Source organism: Dreissena polymorpha, chromosome 7 (assembly GCF_020536995.1).
Source record: "Dreissena polymorpha isolate Duluth1 chromosome 7, UMN_Dpol_1.0, whole genome shotgun sequence".
NCBI lineage: Eukaryota > Metazoa > Mollusca > Bivalvia > Myida > Dreissenidae > Dreissena > Dreissena polymorpha.
The window spans coordinates 66973264-66997915 of record NC_068361.1 but is presented as its reverse complement, the minus strand read 5'-3'; the positions used below and the strand labels follow the sequence as shown (position 1 = coordinate 66997915).

Here is a 24652-nt window from a genome sequence, read left to right as displayed (position 1 = left end):
AAATTCAAGATATTTCGTATCAGTGTTTTTTCCTTAAAATTACTGCCTCTAACAGGCTGTGTCCGAATTGCAAAAAGTAAAAAAAGACTGTTTCCCAATGGCAAAAAGTTACATTTTCCCCCATAATCTGGCCAAAATTTCCGAAACAATAAACTTAAGCAAACTTTTTAGATAAACTCTATTGGTTTATTGAGTTTATCATACAGCCGTTTAATTCCCCAGGCACCACTTTATAATATAAATTTTAGAAAGCAGTTAAACATGCACTTATTAACAATTGGTATGCTGTTATTTATAATCATAATAATAATGTTTAAATTTTCCCAATTTAAATGGTTTATTGCACTTTTTCCCCAATCAAAAAGGCACAGGCTGTAAAATAATATGCAAATAAAAATCACTGCTTACATGTATGCTTGATGTTTATTGTATAAATTTATTGTTTCATGTTATTTAACCATTATTGACAGAAAATTGAGCTTCTTATATAACTTTGATAAGGAAAACTACAGTGTACCATGTTATTTTAAGAAGTCACTACCTGGTGTGAGTTAGCAGAACAGCTATTGGAGATTTTTTATTTATTTATTTACATACATTGGATAAGAGCTAAAACTCAGTTATAACTACTAAATGATCTTTTACTGGTATTTTGCAGAAATCTTGCATTTATTTGGCACAATATATAAATTTATATAGACAACATATGTATTTTGTATTCTTCGCTTTTCGCTCGCCTGGGATTTGAAAAAGAATTAATAAAAAGTAATTTATTTTTAAATGGCTCGTTCGCTCCATTTTTGGGGGGCTAAAATCCGTAAAACAAATCTTCAATTTGTTGTTGCCTTAAAGGGATCTTTTCACGGTTTGGTAAATGGACAAAATTGAAAAAAGTTGTTTCAGATTCGCGAATTTTTCGGTTTAGTTATGATATTTAGGAGGAAACAGTATTACTGATCATTTGCCATGGTCTAATATAGCCATTATATGCATCTTTTGACGATTTAAAAACCTAAAAATTATAAAGCGTTGCAACGCGAAACGATTGAATAATTTGGAGAATTTTGTAATTGTCGTTTAAATTTGTGAGACTACGAAGATTGCTTTTTTTTTATTTATTTCTTTATTCAATATCATACATATAATGTAAACATGTATATGATCATACAACACAGTGATTGTATAAAGCAATAAAGTTCATTAGATTGCTTATATAACGTATAAAATACGCATCTTGTGTATGCTTGGCAGGATAGCTCAGTTGGCTAATGCGTTTTTACTTCAGGATTCCGGGGGTCACTGGTTCGAGCCCTGCTGCGGGCTACTTTTTTTTACTTTTTTAAATTTTATTTTTGATTTTTTACTGGAGTTTTTAAAATTTAATGTTTACATTTATCAATATAAAGCATTTAATAACAAATTTCAAAACATGCCAAAATCTGTGAAAAGGCCCCTTTAAATTTTAAATTTATGCCAAAAAGTTATGAAAATATTACACCTTTTTGGCAACAATATATGACAAAAGGCTAAAAAAGCTTACCGACCTGTCCCCCACAACACGCCCACATTCCGGGCAGATCATGTCCCCAGCATGATAGTCTTCCACCAGGGGCGTTTCTGGGTGTTCTGGACATGATATGAGTAGACCGCGGCTGAAAAACAGTTTTAACCTGTTACCACTTAGATATGTATTTGTAGTCCCTTCGAAGGTTACATTTAATTAAGTACCTTTTTAACTAGATTCAAGTTTTATGGGCTTTATTTCCTCTCTTAGCTACTGATGAGCAGCAAACAGCATAAAACTTGAACGGGCTGTGAGTTACTCACAGGCTTTTCTGGTTTATGCTGGTTGCAAAAGCCATTTTCACTTTGCTTCTTATGGGGGAAAAGGCTAATTAAGTTATGAAACTAACACACTTTCAACAGTTCAAGTTAATCAGCAACAACAGTACACTTTGACAGAATCCTTCGAAGTTGACCAACACCATTTAAAAAAGTGTGAGTAAAGCATGCATATTTTTAGGTTTAATTGACGTATTTCATTTACACTCTTGTCATTGCAAAACACTTGTGTATCTAACTGGTTCCAGTGTTGTTTTAACTGGGATTACAAGGTAGTCAGAATTTTTTGTTTAGAACACATTTTTTTTAAATTGATTATACAAAAACAATCAATTAACAATTAAGATAATTGAATGAGCAGGACTCTAAATTCACATTTTGTATAAAAAGATTTCAAATGGAAAAATAGTTCAACTTATTAGAAGCTATATAACTTATAAGACACAAATAATTTACAGGAAATACATGAGAAGTGTTTATTTGTGGCTAGATCATGTCATCTTTCGTGAACAAAAAAGTGGCAATGCTTTTCGGATGACAAATTTTATGAAATACATTTTAAAATACTTATATGGAATAATATTTTTATGTTACACATATGCCTAACACATGGATTAAAACACAATTCAATAAGGGACGCAGGGGTTAACGTAAGAAATTGACACTCACTTGCCCGGGGGACAAGTTACTTTGAGCATCTACTTGCCCTCATTAAAAACTGGTTGCCCTATTTTGAAGTCAATTGTTTATTGTCATTTGATCTTTAAAGCATTGATTCACATGCATTATTTATATGCTAGATTTAATTTTAGCTATATTTAATATATCAACAATAAAATAATAATATTTTTTATAATAAAAAGTTGTCAACAAAACAAAATCTGAACAGTTTAATTTCATTGAATAGTCACTAATGAATACAATACAAATGAAGCGTTTATTACTATTAAAATTTTAAAACAGTATACTTGTCACTATATCTATAAATTTATGGCATAGATTAAAAGGGGGAAGGGCTTAAAATAGTGCTATGACAATGATTGTTCAAAGTTTGAAAATCATTTTGATGTCTTTGATGAAGAGTTTCTCACTATTATAAACTACCGTCCGCCATGTTGAAACGTCTGCCGAGTAGAACTTGTTTTGAGCGTTAGATTGACTTACACAACGCAAGCGACCAATCAAATCTCGTTTTACATGTACTTGTACCGGATAAAAAATATATTGACCCAAAGAAAATAAATAGATACAACTTACAATGGGAAAAGTCGAAAAAATACCGCAATTATGCTAATACGAAACGGACTTGCCCGGCGGACTATCTACTTTGGAAAATCCCTTGCCCGCAACGATTTTAACCCGGCACGGGCAAGCGGGCGTCCGATTAAAAAAAGCCCTGGGGACGTCAATAGCTTGTTTTCAAATCAGGCTTTTTCCGCCCTATGCCACGGGTCCGAAATTCGGCCCCATTCCCAATGCAAATCTGGTTGTTTTTGTCCCAATTGAAAAAAAATTTCCCAATTCCAAAAAAAAAATTATTTTTTTTTTTATTTTTTTTTTTTTAACCTTAAAATATATGAGTTAACCTGATCCAGTGTAGAAAATAGAAAGTACTGCATAATTAAATTATTTTTTGCCTTGAATTTGTTTTAAAAACTGTAAAATATTTTAATGATTATTTAAGACTTTCCTTATTTTACTCAAAATCCGGCGCTTCGCGCGATTTTTTTCACCTAAAAAAAGGTCAGGCCTTTTCCCCAAATTCAGATTAAAAAACCTGCACTTATTACACATGTTCATAATATTTTGTAAAATTTTAATAATAAGTTATCAAAATAGTTGTTATTTACCAGTTAACAGCTTCTTTGAAATATAAGAAACACTTTTTACATGCGATAATTTTTCCCAATTGAGCCAATTTTGCGATTAATTTATTTCCTAAAATGGGGGTTTTCACGACGCGAAATTCCCAAAATTCCAGTGTGGCGTTTCCCAAAATGGAGCGGAAAAAGCCTGGAAATTGCCAAACTATGCTAATCCTTACAATTACATATATATGTACATGCATGAATGACCTTTCATGCGCGCCAGATATATCGCAATCGCATTCTTTGGATCCTGCAAACCGGGATATAATGGAGTTGCAGTGTATAACAAGAAACATAATTTCAGCCCCCTTTCCTTAAATGTCATTCAAGAAAGAAGTGACTTCTCCCTAAAATTTGAGCATAGGCCAACCCGTGGGTCCTGCAGCTACTTCAAAACAAAAAGAAAATATTGACTGTTTACAAGAATATTGTCGAACAGACTGCGGTTGATCGGAGAGGTAGACTCTCACGATCTTGGGATAAGTGTTTTGGTCATATGACATATAATCCGAACAAAGCTATCCGAATATATATCGCAATACATTATAAATGCGAATTAACTACTGAATGATATCGTCTACACAGGCTAAAGTGTGTTTTGGTTCCCATATCGAGTCGTTCATACCTTTTGCTTGTTGACGCCATCTTAAACCGAACAAATCAATATTTATTGATAAATTTAAAGTGTAACTTTTGATTTCTCTTATAATGAGCAACAGCTTGTCAATAAATTAGTGCATTCTGGAATGGAGGAGGTTACAGTATCATGCATGAAAATGAAACAGGTCTAAATACAAAATACCAACTGTCTTAACTTTAAAATACATATATAGAACATTAATCTTTAAAATATTCAGTTCAGAACTGGTTTTCTTTTTTATTTATAATAAACTCTGAAAAAATGTATCAAATCCCTTCAATAATTAAATGGACTCATCCATGCCGGTATAAATATTTTAAGGTTATAAAAATAGCAAAACGTTAATTGTGTCGTGTTTTTGGACATCTAGTTTCTGTTTTGATTGGAGTCGTTTAAGAATTTTCATCTACTAAAGCTCGTAAAAATGTTTAGAAACAACATATTGCCATTGATATCTGCGTGTTCTGTCGGGATTGGAGCTTTTCTCGGAGCAAAATATGAACGACTGAAAAATCGACCTTCAGCAACTGAAGATGGTTTGAGTAGTTACCTCCCTTCTTTCCAAGATGTTCATGCAGCATCTGCGCTCCCAACGTCATTTACAGGCGTTGCACAGTCTAGTAATCCCTCGACGATCATGCGATACGGATTTCCATCATTGGACAACATTAGAACCTTCGATGACTTTGTGCTTGCTTATGACAAGAGAAATAAAAACCCACACTGGGTTTTTGAACATTTAACTCCAGATAAGCTCCCGTCTAGCTCCGCATCCTCAGCGAATCGAAAGAACTCAAACTTTTTTGAAGATGATAAAATTCATGAGAAGCACAGGAGTCTTTTATCAGACTACAAAGGCAGTGGTTTTGATCGCGGACACATGGCAGCAGCTGGCAATCATCGACATAGTCAACAAGCCATGGACCAGACATTTACACTTAGTAATATTTCACCACAGGTAACTTGGTTGGCCCTGTGATTTCATATTATTTAAGATAAAGAATATTACAGAAATCATTTTTTAAGAGTTGTTTTTGTAAATGCTTGTTTTAGAAGTTGGGACAGATGATTTTTTTTTTCATGTTTTTGAATTTACAGTTTTAGTTTTTACAGCCTCTGCTTAAAATATATCGTCTGAGCTATAAAGGTTTTGGATTAGTCATAGTCTGATTATGAAATTAAAAGCTAATTAGGCAAGTTACATATAAGTTTTGTAAAAAGTGAACCGGCTGTGTTAGTGCTTTTTCCTGGTTTGGAAACATGAATCCATTGCCAATTTAAACGACTGCCACACCGATAGAAAGTGTAAACATGTTGCAGAGCAAAGAAAGTATTTTACAGTACACAAACAAACTGCATTTTAGTTTTGACATTTCAAAGACGTCACAAGCATTATAAAATAATGGTCAAATTGAATTGGTTGGAATGCGCAATTTTTCTGGATGAAGCTGCTTTTTATCTTATCTAATTGATTATTTATTGAGTACTCATGCAGTTAAAAAAAACATGACCATTAGGAAGGTCTTTCTGTGAAGAACTGAATTTATCCGTGGGTATGTTTGTATCAATCAAATGAGTTTTTACTTACCCCGTAATTACTCTATGTTTTCGGACACTCTAAGTTTTCGGACACCCCATTATTTAGAAAAAATGATTATTTTTCGTGACTCTTAATTTTCGGACACACAAGTTTTCGTCCATAATTAATGTTTCTAAGCTTTCGGACAATATATTTTTTGGCGCTATGTTACCAAATTTCGGTCCTGTTTTCGATATCTAATGACACTTCGATCATGGGGTTTTACAACCAGATTAACATCATAAAACATGGCAGGTGCATGCCTGAGGGCAACGGACCATTACATTTGCGTTATGGGGTAAATAACCTTGTATACCGGTATTAAACAATGGTTTCGCCCGATATAATAAGCATTATGACAATTACCAGGGGTAGTACCAATTAACAATTTGATTATCTACCGCAGTGGTACTATACATTCTCAGTTAAATAACTGTGACAAATACTAAACGCTTCAAAGTGTGATGCACCCTATTGCATGTTTTACTAACAACAGGCTGTCAAGCGGTCATACTTTTTCCTACTATTATCTACTTTTTCATCAGGATCCTACTTTTTCCTATTTTTTTACCAAATCTTCCTACTATTCCTACTTTTTCATTTTCAATGGAGATTTTTTTTTTTTAAAGAGTTTATTTAGTAAACTTGCAGGATGAATGAATCTATGGCATGACTGTATCCCTGTTAATGTGAATTCATCTAGATGAGACCTGACAACCCATGCTGACTGTCTGCTAGCACCTCTTCAGGAGCATAAATATTTATTTCTTATGTAACTTTTAAAATTATTGACAAGTTTTTTTTTAAAGTAACAATAGTGCCTTGTTTACTTCCTTAGCATTTGTACACTGCAGACTTCACTACCTTACACAGTTCCCAGTGATGCAAGAGCTGAGGGAACCCATTGTTTATTCCAGTTTTATTTTGTTTCCATTGACAACAATTTGACCAAACCTTATGCATGTTTACATGATATTGCTGTTTGGAATGTAGAGATATAGAGATACATGTATTGTATGAGTGGTTATGTAATATGGAATTTATTACACAAGTTATTGGAAAAAAGATAAAACTGATGCTTTGCCGAGTTTTCATCATTTACAAATATAATGTAATAAATTCTGTATTACATGACAACGGATATGATGTTCTATTGATATCATAGGTACATCATGTTTAGTAATTAAAGATAAATGCACAGAGCCTAAATGCCCTGATACATTTTTATGCTCTCGGTAGGGTGGCATATTGCAGTTGTACTGTCAGTCCGTTTGTCTGTCTGTCTGTGTGTGTGTGTCCGTCCGAAAACTTTAATATGGGCCATAACTTTTGCAATATTGAAGATAGCAACTTGATATTTGGCATGCATGTGTATCTCATGAAGCTGCACATTTTTGAGTGGTGAAAGGTGAAGGTCATCCTTCAAGGTCAAAAGTTAAAAAATACAATCCAAGGGAAGTAATAAGCTTTAAAAGGGAGATAGTTTCTAAACCTGCCAAATGATATATTGAAATTTTATTTCAAAGCTGCGCAATAGTGGGCATTGTGTTTCGGACAAACACAATTCTTGTCTAATGATGCCATAGCTAGTGAGGTAACTTCAAGGTGTTAAAGCGAAGTATTAAAATTATTAAACGGCATTATTACACTCCCGCAAAGTCATCAATAATGTAAAAGCCATTATTTGAAACTGGAATAAACAATGTAGTGCAACTGTTTCATTGCCCAATCAATGCTGTCATAAAAGATGTCAGGTGATAAGGTCCTATCTCCAGTTGCATAATCTGCTCTGCAATGACCAGTCATTTTGAATGTAACTTAAGTCATTATAACTGCACCCTATTGTCAATGTAAAGGTTTCACAATGTAGCTGTAGCAGAGCATTTACACTGCTTTATATACTAGTTTTTATCTTGTACAACAAGTTGGTGTATCACTAAATAAATTTGGTCTTCTGCTTAAGGATATAACATGCACAATATAATTACCATTTTTATATCGATACACAGAAGACCTCTAACCACTTATTTGATGATACACCAAAATGAACAGCATCTAATTACATGTATACTTCTTTATCAGGGTAGCTTTGCTTGAAACTTAATTATCATAGATACACTATAAATGCTAAAATTCCTAGTGGGAAAACAAAGTTTAACCCTTCATGGATGGAGAAGTTGGACAACAGTGGAAAAACACTGGGATCATGGTGCAAGAGAGATACCGGCAATGAGTTTGCAAGATATTGTACTGTCTGAATGAAGTCCATCCTGTAGTAATTCTGGTGCTAATCAACTTATAAGTCATGCAGATGGATAAAAACACAAGGAAAACATGAAATACATGCATGATAATTCACAAAAGCGTTTGTTTGGAAGTGCCCAAAAGCCAAGCAGCTCTCAGGGTTGTGGGGATAAATCTATCTGTATGCAAGTACATCCATCACAGGTACAAAAGGCTGAAATCTTCTGGGCCCTTAAGGTAGCTTCAAGTGGGTATCCATACAGAACATGTGATGGCACTCCTGCTCTGTTTCAAGCCATGTTTCCTGGACCTGTGTCTAAAAAATAAGTATTATGTATTCCTACTTTTGAGGGAAAAGTTCCTTCTTTTTCCTACTTTTTTCCTACTTTTCTTGCAAAAGTAGTTCCTATTTTTTCCTACTTTTTGAAAAAAGGTCACTTGACAGCCTGGAACAATGGAAGTTGTTAGACAACACCTATCGGAAATTAACTAACAAAGAATTCATAGTTTGCTTGTTTTTATTGCGTTAATTACAGGTTCATACTAGCGAGTATCGGTACATAATGCTCATCTTTGAACTCTTTGGTCAAAGTACAGCCTTGTAGTAACTTTCTGTCAAATAAATTAAGCATTTAAAATTACACACTGTACTTTAAATGCAGTGCAAACGTTTATAACTGTTATTTATACTATACAGCATGGTATTTTACAAGCGCGTGCTATTACCGGTAGTCGTTGATACAATTTACGCTATTTTCGGACACTTCAATATTCGACTCTTAAGTTTTCGGACATCTGTGTTTTGTGAATATTTTTCGTAATCAAGTTTTCGAACACGAATTTTTTTTTTATTTTTAAGTGTCTGAAAATATAGAGTAATTACGGTAGTTATTTTAATAAATAATATAAGGGAAGCATTCATTATCAACAGAGTAGCCAACATTTGCCAACATCATTTGTCGTTCAGGAGGGTCTTTTAGTGAAGAACTACAGATTTCTTATTGTCAGTAGTAATAATGTTTTGCGATCAGAAATAAATGCACGACAAGCAATTTAAACTGCTAAGCAAAAGGATCGTAAGGTCTCCTCTTGTAATATCAAGAGAGACAATCTATCGTCACATTCTGTAACACATGTTTCTATTTGCAGGAACATGTCTTATCCATTATATTGCATCATTTATTAATGTATTTTATCCTTTTCAGGTTGGAGAGGGCTTCAATCGTGGCATCTGGAACAACCTTGAAAAATATGTACGAAGCATTGCCAGAAACAATCCAAACACTTACGTCTGTACTGGACCATTGTATCTTCCAAAGTATAGATATGCTTTCATAGTTTTTCTTCTTTAGTTCAAATCTTTTGATATGTATTTTAGATCGATTGCATCAAAAGCCAAATGCTTATTAAAACACTCACTTGATAGAACCAGTACTTGCCTTTGGAGGAGATCAAAAGAATATTTGTTACCTCCCAGTCACTAGGTAGACACCATCTCCACTAAAGCATGGCCAGCTCTTAATTCTTTAAGAATAAATAACATCTACAAGAAGGCTTTGTTATATGCTTGTTAATTTAAAATGCTACTAAGAGATAAATTATACAATCTGTCTATCATTTATGTTATTTTTTGTTTCGAAGAATGTATTTTTTCTCAAAATTTTGTTTGTTTACAGTGCAGAGTTATGTTTCATGTACACTTATTGTTTGAGTTTGAAAATAGCTACTTGTATGATATCACTTGATAGATCAAGACTGTTAAACATAAAAAAAGTGTTTTAAAATTGTTTATTCCTGTTTTCTTTCAGACAAGAATCAGATGGAAAAATGTATGTAAAATACCAGGTGATAGGAAAGAACTATGTGGCAGTACCCACTCATTTCTTCAAAGTTATTGCCATAGAAACAACTACTGGGGAATATGAAATTTTGTCATTTGTGCTGCCCAATCAACCACTTAAAGAAGACATTCCACTGAAAACATTTTTGACACCATTGGACGCTGTTGAGAGATCTTCAGGACTTTTGATATTTGATAAACTTCCACGCAACAAAGTAAAACTCATAAACCATCGAAAGCCTTAACGTTTTTCAATGAAGTTATTATATGATTATGTGCTGTGTGGTTGCTAGTAGTTTTTTTTCATTCTAGCAGTTAGTAGATATTGTTATTAATTGTGCCTAACTATGGGAAAACTGGGCTAAATGCTTGTGCATAAAGTTTTGTCCCAGATCAGTCTGTGCAGTCTGCACAGGCTTATCAGGGACCACACTTTTTGCCTTAGAGGATTTGTGTTAACAAGAGACTTTCGTAAATAAAAAAATGCAATACTAGTAAAAGCAGAAAAGTGTAGTCACAGTGTAAAGTGTAGAAAAGTGGGATACACTTTACGCTCATGCATAAAGCCCAGTTTACCCAGAATAAGGCTCATTTATAGCCCTGCCAACAAAGTAGAGGAGGTGTACTGTGTTTACTACAGCTTTTTGTTAATGATAGAATCCTTTTTTAATAATACATGTTACATTTAAAACATTGCCGGCGCAAAATTCATCATATTGATAACAAGAAATATCTTTTAAAAAGATGTACGGCGTTGATTGTTTATAAACGATCAAAAGCTATATCTATTATATCAAAAATATAGAATGCCTCTTTTCCGCAAAGTTCTTAGCTGCATCACACGCAAATCAATTACGGGGTGTTGCGCCAGATTTCATGGCTTATTTCGCTTTATTACATATTATAACATGCACTCAGATACAGATTATATTTACAGAATAGAAAAACACAAAAAGCATGAAAACAAGTGAAATCATATAGGTCAGCCGGCAACACTCCAATCTTATTTCATTTCATAATACATTTGTAAATAGTATCGTGAATCATTGTGCTCATGCTTAATAAATTGGTCTAAATGGATAAATATTTCTAATTAAATTAATTAAAAATGGCCCTTATCATGCAATTGTTAAAAACACATTAAAAATCTATGATTTACATACCATAATAATATTTCCAAATATCTTTATTTAGTATCTTTCTGATCAAAATATACTTCAAGTGCACATAGTTTACGTGATAGCATTTATATAATGTTTTCTGTAACTGACTGCAAACTGACCTTGATACCTTGCGCATTGGAATGCAATGCATTAAAGTGAGGTAACAATTCCACTGCTTGAACAACGGCTTGTTTAAAGCTTTAAACATTTGCGTGTTTAACGGTCGATTTTGAAAACAATTTTAAATATTTAATCAGGTTACTGAACAACAATACTTTATGATCTAAAATTTATGAGTGCGCAGAATGCAATATGGTAGTAATTACCAAATATGAGAACACAGCCTTTAAACAAACGTTTGGCGCTGACATTCTTCTAAATAAAAAGGGGCACACTCTGTCTTGATGTCGAGAATTTAGTGTGAAACTGCTCAATCTCTCAAACCTTATCATTAGAGATACATGTACAATTGTTTCATGTTGAATACGCAGTTAACATTGTTGCTAAACAAACTGCAGTATCCCTTTTCATACCCTATACTACCCAAAAATAGAATGGAATAACATATTAATGTTAATGTGAAATCTGTTTGTAGATTGCATGTTTTCTACTGCAAAAAGTTTCAGGCCTATCGGCAAGCAATTTTGTATTCAAATTGATTGGTCGCTTACAAAGGTCAGGATAAGGTGAAAAGTTGGCTTATACAGCTAAGCCGAAAAATGCATACCATAATAATTTAATAATGTGAACCAGCTTTATTTTGTTTATAAAATGTTATCTCTTGATTTGTTACTTTTTTTAATTTCATCTATGACAATTCCAGGCAAAACTGTGATACGTGTTCCTTTATACAGTGATATATAAAACATTGAATATTCTGTATGTAAATAGTTATTACCAATGAACAATTACTTTTGCTAAAACTGAAAGAGAATACAATACAAGTTCCTTCTGTTAGCATTTGTGAACATAACATAATCTTTTATTTTAAATATATATACTTGCACATCTGTTTGCTCTAAATAGCTTGTCTTTGTAAAAGAATTTCCAGAGTTTACCATATTAACAAAATAAGTTAAGCAAATTTTAACAATTAACCTTATAGTAATACAGTGTATGTAACATAAAAGATTAGAAACTTGATGTGTGATTGCTAATATTTGAGTGTTTTTAGCTCACCTGTCAAGAAGTGACATGGTGAGCTTATGTGATAGTGTGATGTCCTACGTGCATGCGTACGTCAACAATTTGTTTGTGTAGACAGTAGAGGTCACAGTTTTCATCCAATCTTTATGAAATTTTGTCAGACTGTTTATCTTGATGAAATCTGGGTTGGGATTGTATTTGGGTCATCTGGGGTCAAAAACTAGGTCCAACAAGAGATTGCCAAGCAATATGGTCCCCTACCAGCTCCACCATTGTCAGAATTTTTATTATTTTTTTTATTATTTGTTGCCATAGCAACCAGAATTTTTTACGTAGGAACAAAATGAAATAACGTGCATAATGTCCATATTGCCATCTATCCATGTTTCATGAAAAAATATGATGAACTTTTAAAGTTATCGCAGGATCCAGAAAACCACCCTTTTCAGCAGTATTTCTAGTCTATTTGTTGCCATTGCAACCAGAAATTTTGAAGTAGGAACAAAATGAAATGACTTGCATTATGTCCATTTTGCCATCTATCCATGTTTCAAGTTTCATGAACAAATATTAAGAACTTGTAAAGTTATCGCAGGATCCAGAAAAGTGTGACGGACAGACTGACGGAGCGCAAACCATAAGTACCCTCCGGTGAAACTGGTAGGAAACAATAATAGAAAAACCTTGTGTAGACAATAGAGGTCACAGTTTTCATCCAATCGTTATGAAATTTGGTCAGAATGTTTATCTTGATGAAATCTGGATTGGGATTGTATTTGGGTCATCTTAGGTCAGAAACTAGGTCACTAGGTCAAATCATGTAAAAACCTTGTGTAGACAATAGGTGTCACAGTTTTCATCAGATCTTAATGAAATATGGTCAGAATGTTCGTCTTGTTAAAAATCTGGGTTGGAATCGAATTTGGGTCATCTAGGGTCAAAAACTAGGTCACTAGGTCAAAGTTTTAAAAAACTTGTGTAGACAGTAGTGGTCACAGTTTTCATCCAATCTTTGGCCAGAATGTTAATCTTGATGAAATCTGGGTTGAGATTGTATTTGGGTCAACTGGGGACAAAAACTAGGTCACTAGGTCAAATCATAGAAAAACCTTGTGTAGACAATAGAGGTAACAGTTTTCATCAGATCTTAATGAAATTTTGTCAGAATGTTTATCTTGATGAAATCTGGATTGGGATTGTATTTGGGTCACCTGGGGTCAGAAACTAGGTCACTAGGTCAAATCATAGAAAAACCTTGTGTAGACAATAGAGGTCATAGTTTTCATCTGATCTTAATGAAATATGGTCAGAATGTTTATCTTGATAATATCTGATGTTGGATCATATATGGGTCATCGAGGGTCAAAAATTAGGTCACCGGGCCAATTCTAGTAAAACCTTGTGTAAATGAAAGAGGCAACAGTTTTCATCACGTCTTAATGAAATTTTATTTGGCCCATTTGTACTTCATGATATAGCTTGCCATAATCTGATAGAATTGAAGTTGATTTTGCAGGGTTAGTCAGGTGAGCAATTTAGGGCCATCATGGCCCTCTTGTTTTTAGAAACCTGAAGTGTGATTGCTATTATTTGAGTGTTTTTTTTAGAAACCTGATGTGTGATTGCTTATAAAAAAAAATATGAATTAAGAAAAATATTTGTATAGGAACCTACTTTTATTTCAGCAACATTTTTTGTGTCACCAATACAATATGAATGGAAGTCTATCAGTTACAGTGTGATGATATGAATAACTTAATTGTACAATTTTTTAAGAAACAGTTCAAACACCATCAAATTTTACCACTATAATGAATGGCAGAACGCTGTATGTCTGTACACGAAGTAAGAAAGAAATGAGCCTGGCTCTGTGAAAAGGGGCTTTAATGCATGGGCTCAAAGTGTCGTCCCAGATTAGGCTGTGCTTTTCGCTTTTATTGTATTTTTCGTTTAAAGGAAGAATGTTCTTGACAAAAATCCAGTTGAGACAGAAAGTGACTTCCCCAATTTTCTTGTGCAGACTGCACAGGCTAATCTGGGATGAAAATTAACGCACATGCATTAAATCTCCTTTTCACAGAGTCGGGCTTAAATTCCATGTGGCGTCTTGAGAGGTCACAAGGCTAATGTTGACACAGAATTATTGCTGATTGATTAAAGATGATCACAAAAGCCTACCATGAGCATGTTGTGCTCAATGAGCTTAAAATAGATTTAATAATGACAAGATTACCGGTAAATTATCTTTTATTTAGCTTTAATAGCATTTTTATTTTATGACACAAAATGTTTAAAACATGTTATTAACAAACATTATTCAAATACCAAAACATTTTTACTTTTTTCATAAATACAACATTTCTTACTACTGGTAACTGTGAAACATGAACATGTTAAAAACACTTCTTGCAAATAATTGACAATTTAAAGCACTTCATAGTTGTGATGTAAAGCTAATTAACATTGCACGTCTACCTTAATTGAGAAGTCTTCTGCTGTATGCGTCCAGCCTAGCTTCAGACCACCATGTGTACAGTGTTATTTTTAAACATTTTGGGAATAGGGTCAGGTCCCGTTGAAAGGAGGAAATTAGTATTGTTGCATTTTTGATAACAAATGCTTCAAAATTGGCAATAAAGTTGTTAATATTATATTTATTAAGGTTACACTTATTGGGCTGTAAACAGCTCAACGCTTTAGTCGAGATTAGTCGATATTCAATTACGCAGGAAAAAACAAAAACAAAATAAAGCTACATTTACAAAATTATTGAAATAAATGTTATGATACATAATTAAGAAGCTGATATGTCATCAATGCAAGTGATCTCAAATTACTTTCGTTTCTATAGCGGTATGACACGTTTAAACTTTTAAACGTTTAAACGTATACTTAACATTTTTACTACTAAAGGTTTTTCGGTTAACCTGTAATAACCTGTTACAGCATGATAAGGTTAACCGTTTAATGATTTTTGTAACCTCTTGCATCCCTAGTTTTAACCCTGCAAACAGGTGAATGAGATTTGTATAAAGCACTAGTAGAATATTAAACACAAAAAGAGCCTAGCTGTGTGAATAGTCTGCAAGGGCTAATCAAGGATGGTACTGTCTGCGTTATTGTATATTTTTTATTTAAAGAAAGACCCTTTTTGATTAAAATCTATTAAACGAGGAAAGTATTGTCTTTTATTAGACAGGCTCTGTGGAATGAACAGGCCAATCCTGGAAAAACACTTTAGGCACATACATTTAACCCCTTTTTTCACAGCTCAATTAAAATATTTACAGTATGATATACAATGTTACACAAACGCTGAAGAATCCCTAAAGTGCCTGTTAGAGGAATCTTGGAATTAAATTAATGTTAAACTTTTGTCATACAGCTGGTCAATTTGTCAGTAATGCATGCTGGTTACTGAAAAAAATGCATTTTCAAAATTCTTTTGTCAGACATTGTTTCTGACAGCAACCAAATTTGTCAGATTTGTCTGAAAGTTGTCAGATCTGTGCAGGATCCAAACCTGGATTTCAAAGACTTAAAACTTAATAAATTTACTATGCCAACTAAGGTGTGGCTTTAACAATAACATTTTCCTCCCTGTTATCGCCTTAAGATTCATATTGGATTTTATTTTTCTACAATTTTTTATTTTAATAAATGCATGTAAACATATTTAACCTACTTTATTGATCTGAAGAAATATAAAAACAACAGTATGAATAGATGTGTCAAAATATTAAACTAAAATTCATATTAGTAATATCATTTAATTAATTACTAGTATTATTTAATGTATTAAACTTATGTACGATGTGCAGTATAATTATTTTGAGACCACTCTCCCTCTCCTGTATGTATCCTCATGTGTCTCATCAAGTGACCTCTATGGTTACATGCATAACAGCACACCTCACACATGAACAGTTTCTCCTGTATGTATCCTCATGTGTCTCTTCAAGTTACCTCTCTGGTTACATGCATAACCACACACGTCACACTTGTACGGTTTCTCTCCTGTATGTATTTTTATGTGTGCCTTCAAGTTACTTCTCTGGTTACATGCATAACCACACACCTCACACTTGAAGAGCCTTTCTCCTGTATGCATCAACATATGTGTCTTCAAGGTACCATTCTGGGTAAATGCATTACCACACACCTCACACTTGAAGAGCTTTTTTCCTGTATGCGTTCTTATGTGTGTCTTCGAAGCATTACTCTTGTTAAATGCATTACCAGACACCTCACACGTGTTCGGTCTCTCGCCTGTATGTATTCTCATGTGCTTCTTCAAGCTAACACTCAGATTACATGCATAACCGCACACTTCACACTTGTACTTTTCATCTCCTGTATGTATCCTCATATGTGTCTTCAAGGCACCTCTCTGGTAAAATGCATAACCACATACTTCACATGTGAATGGGCTCTCTCCTGTATGCATCCTCATATGTGTCTTCAAGGCACCTCTCCGCTTACATGCATAACTACATACCTCACACTTGAACAGGCTTTCTCCTGCATGAATCTTCAAATGTCTCATCAAGTGACTTCCCTGGTTAAATGCATAACCACACACGTCACACTTGTAAGGTCTCTCACCTGTATGTATCTTTAAGTGTGTCTTCAATTTACTTCTCTGGTTACATGCATAACCACACACCTCACACTTGAAGAGCCTTTCTTCTGTATGCATCAACATATGTGTCTTCAAGGAACCACTCTGGGTAAATGCATTACCACACACCTCACACTTGAAGAGCCTTTCTCCTGTATGCGTCCGGATGTGCGTCTTCAAAGCATCACTGGTGTTAAAGGCATTACCACACACCTCACAGATGTATTGCCTTTCTCCTGTATGCGTCCTCATATGTTTCTTCAAGGTACCACTCTGGTAACATGCATAGCCACACACTTCACACTTGTACGGTCTCTCTCCTGTATGTTTCCTCATGTGTGTCTTCAATTGAAATCTCTGCTTACATGCAAAACCACACACCTCACACGTGTATGGTTTCTCTCCTGTATGTATCCTCATGTGCATCTTCAAGCAACCCTTCTGGTTAAATTCATAACCACACACATCACACTTGTATGGTCTCTCTCCTGTATGTATACTCATGTGTGTCTTCAATTTAAAACTCTGTTTACATGCATAACCACACACCTCACACTTGAAGAGCCCTTCTCCTGTATGCATCCTCATATGCGTCTTCAAGGTACTACTCTTGGCACATGCATAACCACACACCTCACAGATGAACCGTTTTTCTCCTGTATGCATCCTCATATGCATCTTCAAGTTATAACTCCGGTTGCATTCATAACCACACACCTCACACTTGTACGGTCTCTCTCCTGTATGTATCCTCATATGTTTCTTCAAGATATAACTCTGGTTACATTCATAACCACACACTTCACACTTGTACAATCTCTCTTCTGTATATATCCCCATGTTTGTCTTCATATCACTACTGTTATTATATGGATCATTTTCTTGCAGCCACTGATCCAGAACTTGTAGATCATTCTGTGTCAGTTTATCACCACCATGCATTTTCCTCAAATGACGCACACAAAGGATTGCAGTTGTTAATGCTGCCTTGCAGTATACACAGTGGTAAATTTCTAAAAAATAACAATAATTATTATAGGTCCTTTTCAGGACACATTTGAACATAAACAAGAGATGTGTTTGTCAGGAACACAATACACCCTAATGCGCTGCTTTAAAAAAAAATCATTTGGCAGGTACAGATAATATTTACAAGGGAAGTAATATTTTTTAAAGGGATATAATAAAAAAATATGACTTCCCTGGCTAAAATTATCTGTACCTGCCAAATGATAAATAGAAATAATCCCCTTTAAAGCGTATAACTTCCCTTGGATTTGTTTTTTTTTTACCATTGACCATAAAGGATGACCTTGACCTTTCACCACCCAAAATGTGCAGGTTCATGACATACACATGCATGCAAAATATCTTTAATATTGCAAAAGTTATGGCCAATGTTTAAAGTTTTCGAGGGAACAGACGGTTCAAATGCTATATGCCACCCTTCCATGGGCTTAAAAAACTAAATATGTATGAAATTTGAAATATGAATATCCGTTTTGCTCTTATTGACAATACAATACGATTAAAACTTTCATGAATTGCTCTTCAATATTGCACAATTATTTCATGTTAAACAAGAGCTGTCAGAAGACAGCGCACTAGACTATTCGAGTGCTTGGCAGTATAACGTAAGCCATCATTGTTCATATTCATTAAGGTCAAGGTAATATAGTCATATTTTAAGTGGAAGAGGACCATAATTGAAACATATTGATCGCTTATGTTTTAAAGACTTTGTACTTTATAGACAATTCTGAGTTCAGGTATATTATCCACAATCTATTGAACATTTGAAAAGACATAAAACAAAGTAATAGGATTTTATTTTAAGTTTGATAGCAATAGCTTGGGTGGGATGTTCCTTCAAAAATGAAATAAATAAAGATTTGTGTTGTTTTTTTACCATGTTTCAAAAAAAAAATTTGGGGTGGGGGGTGGGTGTTGACATGGGGTATAATGTGGAGGGGGTGGTCATTTATTAGATTATCTTTAAAAAATAAGAAAAAAAAGGGAAAAAAATTTGTGTGGGGGGATTCTTGGGTGGGGCGTGGTGGATGGTTTGGGTGAAGTCCATTGTGGTATGTCAGGGAAGTGTTGTTTTGTCAAAGTATGAATCAAATCTGATCTTAAATAAAGAAGTTATGGCAATTTAAGCACAATTTATTAATTTTGACCTTGAGAGTCAAGGTCATTCAAAGGTCAAGTTCAAATTCAACTTGCCAGGTACAATACCCTCATGATAATAAGAAAGTTTTTGAAGTTTGAAAGCAATAGCCTTGGTACTTTATAAGTAAAGTGGATCTAAACACAAAATTCAACAAAATATTCAAAGTGACAGAATAAAAAAAAGGGCCATAATTCCATTAAAATGCCAAAAATAGTTATGCTACTTTTCCTGTACAGTCCCCTCATGATAGTTAGCGAGTGTTCCAAGTCTGAAAGCAATTATAGATATGATACTTTAGGAGTAAAATGGACCAACACACAAAACTTAACCAACTGTTCAATTATCTAAGTATAAAAGGAGACATAATTTTGTCAAAATGCAGTCAGATTAACATAACTATGTCTGCACAGTCCCCTTATTAAAGTTAGTAAGTGTTGCAAGTATGAAAGCAATAGCTTTGATACTTAAGGAATAAAGTGGACCTACACACAAAACATAACCAAATTTTCAATTTTCCAAGTGAAAAAATGGCCATAATCCTTACAAAATACTTGATACAGTTGTCTGCTCTTGTTTATAGATTGGGGTCATGCTGGTTAAGAAGTATGGAAAATATGAAAGCAATAGAACAAGGGACCTAGACAATATTTGAGGTGGTACGCAAACTTTAACATAGATTTATCAATAATATGCATATTGTAAGTGAAAAAGGGCCCCAATCTTAAGAAATGCTTGATACCCTTGTCTGCTCTTGTTTATAGATTGGGGTCATGTTGGTAAAGAAGTATTCAAAATATAAAAGCAATATGTCAAGGGACATAGAAAATATTTGAGGTGGTATATATGCAAACTTTAACATTCCAACGCTCACGCCAATGCCGGGGTGAGTAGGATAGCTCCACTTTATAATACATATCATATATATATTCGAGCTAAAAATCAACAGCCAACAAACCTTCTCCATTGACATATTTAGGTCTGAAGAGCAAGTTCTTGTCTCTGATGAGGCCAAGTTCTCTGGCGTATTCATCTCCATACCAGACCAGCAGTTCCTCTCCTGTAGCAACAGAAACATAATATTTACATCAACATTTGCACCATTTGACCTGTGTTCAAGCTTGACCCTAGCTAGAGACCTGAGTCTATCCTGTGATACACAGCCATATAAAGAAGAACACTTATTGTGGAAAGTTATTACTGTTTACAGAATGCCTTGATGTAAAGTGAAGTTATTGCTTTATTATGACTAAATCATACAATTTGTGAATTTTGACCCTTACGTTGTACGTTGATCTTGTTTACATGGTTATGAGTCTTGCATGTGACTCAGTCCCAAAGGATTGAGAACCTTGAAGTTTGTTAGAATCAGGGTTGGCACCAATCGACCGCCCCCGGTTTTAACCGGCGGTTTTTACCGGTTAAAACCGCCCCGGTCAATACTCCCGATGTGGTCATTACTGGTCAATTGAACTTTACCCCCAATTTTAATTTATATTCCATGCCTAATTAAACAATATTGATAATATAAATTAAACAGACATGTTGCAAATAATGTCTTAAGCTATTAATACCCACTATTTTATACCTGTTCATGCAATTTGTAGGCCAATCTCTCAAAATTTTGCAAATAAGTCAAAGTTGGTCAATTGGATTTTTCTGGTCGATTGAACTTTTTTTCAATTCTAATGAATTATGATGCTCAGATAATTCTGTGCTTGATTCAACAAGAACCTGTAAATTACTGTGTATGCGTTGTTCCTCATACCCCACTGTCCCCACAGTCTTCTAACAGTCTTCTCACCTATACAGGTTGGGGCACCCAAAACTGATAATAGGGCCTTAAATGGCACCTTTTTGACACAATCCTTACTTGTCATGTATTCTTGCATTGATTTCTTTAAATACTTTTTAAACAAAATAGTGTAAAAAACTTTTTTTATTGATATAAGAATATAAAAGTATAATAAGAAATAATTATTAAAAGAAAAAAATAATTGAAAAGAAGAGTAGACCCACAATTGGAATACATAATTTGTTGGCAAAATCAAGAACTTTGATTGTTTATTCATTTGAATACCAATTGAACTTTTTAATATGAAAAGGAAAAAAACCCTCTTAATACAGAAAGGAAACAAGTTAGAAGTAACTATTAAATTAATAGTAAGTACAATGTAATCTTCTTTTGTGTGAGTGATATGAAATAGCCGAAGGGCAGATTTGCTTAATTGTCAATATCAGAGACATAACACTGCATGCATTTTATTACCAACTAAGAGGCCAGATTTATAACCCTAGAATACACAAGAGTTCTGTTTGTCCATCTGCTTATCAAATAGATATATCAATAGATAAGTGAAATGCAATGGTACCTACAATAGTACTTTAGTAACAGATGTGATACACTGAGATAAAGATATTGCCTTAGTCCTTATGTATTTGAGGCTGTTTCCGTAAATAATAAAGAAGTAACTTTTTACAGCTTTAAAGATTTTTTTTACAAAAAATAACTCAGCAAAAAGTTTATCAATTACAGAATAATTATTGATTTAATATAAAATGGCTCCTTTGTAATGTTTAAATGCTACAATTTTCAATCGACCAGTATTGACCAGTAAAGACCAGTAATGACCAGTATTGACCGGTTTTAACCGGGTATTGACCGCCGGCCCGGTCAATACTCAATTGACCGGTCAATATGCCAACCCTGGTTAGAATATAATAAATTAAGGTATATTTTAGGGATGCAAGAGGTTAACCTGTTAATCTACCGAAACGACCAGTTAACCTATTACATTGTCGGGAAAAAGTTAACCCGAAAAATAATTTCTGTGTGCTTTTTCTTGGAATAATTTGTTCTCTTATTATGCCCCCCTTTGAAGAAGAGGGGGTTTATTGTTTTGCACATGTCGGTCCGTCCGTCCACCAGATGGTTTCCGGATGATTACTCCAGAACGCTTACGCCTAGAATCATGAAACTTCATAGGTACATTGATCATGACAGGCAGATGACCCCTATTGATTTTCAGGTCACTAGGTCAAAGGTCAAGGTCACGTTATGGGGCATATGTTTCCGCGCGGAACACTTGTTCATAATACAATAAGTTTAATTTTACGTTTTGCGCGCGACAAACTGCCAATTTGCGCTGGCGACTATTAACAACAACAAGAACAACATGCCGTACCATCGACGGTAGTAAATAACGTGTCATCAAACAAGTCAATTTAGCAATAAATCAATACCTTTGTGGTAACTAACAGGGGGTACGTTTTGATAATTGTTACTTTTATGTTGTTTAACTCGCAAAAATGTAACGATTGAACTCCGGGGAGTGACAGCTATTAGCGAAGACGCAATTGAAACGTTTATCAAACTCGCGATAAAATTCAGTTGAGACATTGGAGGGCTTACTTTTTGCTTGTTTTGTTAACCAATTACAACTCTTTTTGCTTGTTTTGTTAACCAATTGAAATTGGCCGCGAAAATGAAGTATTTATAAGTAACAATTTTATAAAGAATTGCATAAGTAGTTAAAATCTTGTCGAGTTAACATCTTATTTGTTCCATCAGAAATTAAAATCATTGTTAGTAATTTACGTCATTCACGATGCCTCCATTACCAGTCTGAGGCAAGTTTTATTCAAGAAAGCAAATAATTAAACTAATTTAATAAATAAACATTAATAATAACATTATAACAGAATAAACAAAGAAACACACCATTTGCGAGCGATACAACACGAACGTAATGTAGGCAGCCGAATAAAAAATAAGTTAATGACACGTGAAAATGAACATTGTGTAATTCTTTAATTTTTTACTCATTCTTTCACGCAGGAAAAATAAATACAATATATAGCAAACAGTTACAAACTTATTAAAATAAATGTTACAATACATTTTATTAAGAAACAAACATGTAATCAACGCTATCGATCTCAAATTACTTTCGATTCTATAGAGAGTACAGGTACGAGCAGTATTACATTTTTTACGTATGCTTTAACATCTTAACTACTGAAGGTGTTTCGGTTAAACGGTTACTTGCCAGTTATGGCAAATGTTAACTGGTTAATGATTTGTTTAACCTCTTGCATCCCTAGTATATTTTATGTGTGTCACAGGTAAGACTCTGACCTCTAGAATCAAGGTCACATACTAAAGTCAAATGTTACAAATTGTGATTAATATATGCCTTTTAATTAGGATTTTACCATACATCAACAATATTTATTTGGCGGGGAATATCAATTAGATATATTTGATTGTTTATGTGTTCACACTTGATGCGACATGGTCTCAGACCCAACAAGACATTTTGAGAAGCAGGTTATTAAATTGTTTGGATTCACCTGACATGCATTGTTGTGTATACATTGAGTTGTACGAGGCTTTCTAGGCCTCTGGCTGCATTATGTGAGGACTTGACGTGTGTCACAGACAGAACTCGGGCTGCATTATGCGAGGACTTGACGTGTGTCACAGACAGAACTCGGGCTGCATTATGCGAGGACTTGACGTGTGTCACAGACAGAACTCGGGCTGCATTATGCAAGGACTTGACGTGTGTCACAGACAGAACTCGGGCTGCATTATGCGAGGACTTGACGTGTGTCACAGACAGAACTCGGGCTGCATTATGTGAGGACTTGACGTGTGTCACAGACAGAACTCGGGCTGCATTATGTAAAGACTTGACGTGTGTCACAGACAGAACTCGGGCTGCATTATGCGAGGACTTAACGTGTGTCACAGACAGAACTCGGGCTGCATTATGTGAGGACTTGACGTGTGTCACAGACAGAACTCGGGCTGCATTATGTGAGGACTTGAAGAGTGTCACAGACAGAACTTGGGCTGCATTATGTGAGGACTTGACGTGTGTCACAGACAGAACTCGGGCTGCATTATGCTAGGACTTGACGTGTGTCACAGACAGAACTCGGGCTGCATTATGTGAGGACTTGACGTGTGTCACAGACAGAACTCGGGCTGCATTATGCGAGGACTTGACGTGTGTCACAGACAGAACTCGGGCTGCATTATGTGAGGACTTGACGTGTGTCACAGACAGAACTCGGGCTGCATTATGCGAGGACTTTACGTGTGTCACAGACAGAACTCGGGCTGCATTATGTGAGGATTTGACGTGTGTCACAGACAGAACTCGGGCTGCATTATGTGAGGATTTGACGTGTGTCACAGACAGAACTCGGGCTGCATTATGTGAGGACTTGACGTGTGTCACAGACAGAACTCGGGCTGCATTATGCGAGGACTTGACGTGTGTCACAGACAGAACTTGGGCTGCATTATGCGAGGACTTGACATGTGTCACAGACAGAACTCGGGCTGCATTATGTGAGGACTTGACGTGTGTCACAGACAGAACTCGGGCTGCATTATGTGAGGACTTGACGTGTGTCACAGACAGAACTCGGGCTGCATTATGTGAGGACTTGACGTGTGTCACAGACAGATCTCGGGCTGCATTATGTGAGGACTTGACGTGTGTCACAGACAGAACTCGGGCTGCAT

General features: G+C 34.8%; 3 protein-coding genes across 18 annotated transcripts in view; 1 reads left to right on the top strand and 2 right to left on the bottom strand.

Moving 5' to 3' along the window:
• LOC127838904 (transcription initiation factor IIB-like) overlaps positions 1-4595 on the bottom strand; it is a 28229-nt gene extending 23634 nt beyond the window's left edge. For 2 of the 4 annotated variants that reach the window (XM_052366993.1, XM_052366994.1), the window contains exons 1-2: positions 4336-4589; positions 1545-1652 (exon numbers count right to left, since the gene is read on the bottom strand). In XM_052366993.1, the coding sequence (XP_052222953.1) occupies positions 1545-1652; positions 4336-4355 (128 nt within the window). In that variant the 5' untranslated portion in view covers positions 4356-4589. Of the gene's footprint in view, positions 1-1544; positions 1653-4335 lie in introns of all 4 variants that reach the window. The other 2 variants (XM_052366992.1, XM_052366991.1) reach the window with 2 other exon arrangements.
• A 62-nt stretch (positions 4596-4657) lies between these two features.
• Positions 4658-11961, top strand: LOC127838905 (endonuclease G, mitochondrial-like). The gene is made up of 3 exons (XM_052366996.1): positions 4658-5308; positions 9379-9491; positions 9982-11961. Exons 1-3 carry the CDS (start codon positions 4775-4777, stop codon positions 10256-10258), a joined length of 924 nt encoding a protein of 307 aa, XP_052222956.1. The 5' UTR covers positions 4658-4774; the 3' UTR covers positions 10259-11961.
• Positions 11962-14551: 2590 nt separating this feature from the next.
• Positions 14552-24652, bottom strand: part of LOC127838901 (zinc finger protein 160-like) — a 91507-nt gene continuing 81406 nt past the window's right edge. For all 13 annotated transcript variants that reach the window (XM_052366970.1, XM_052366973.1, XM_052366974.1 and 10 more), the window contains 2 exons: positions 20072-20173; positions 14552-17956 (listed from right to left, as the gene is read on the bottom strand). In XM_052366970.1, coding sequence (XP_052222930.1) covers positions 16236-17956; positions 20072-20173 — 1823 coding nt within the window. In that variant the 3' untranslated portion in view covers positions 14552-16235. The remainder of the gene's footprint in view (positions 17957-20071; positions 20174-24652) is intronic.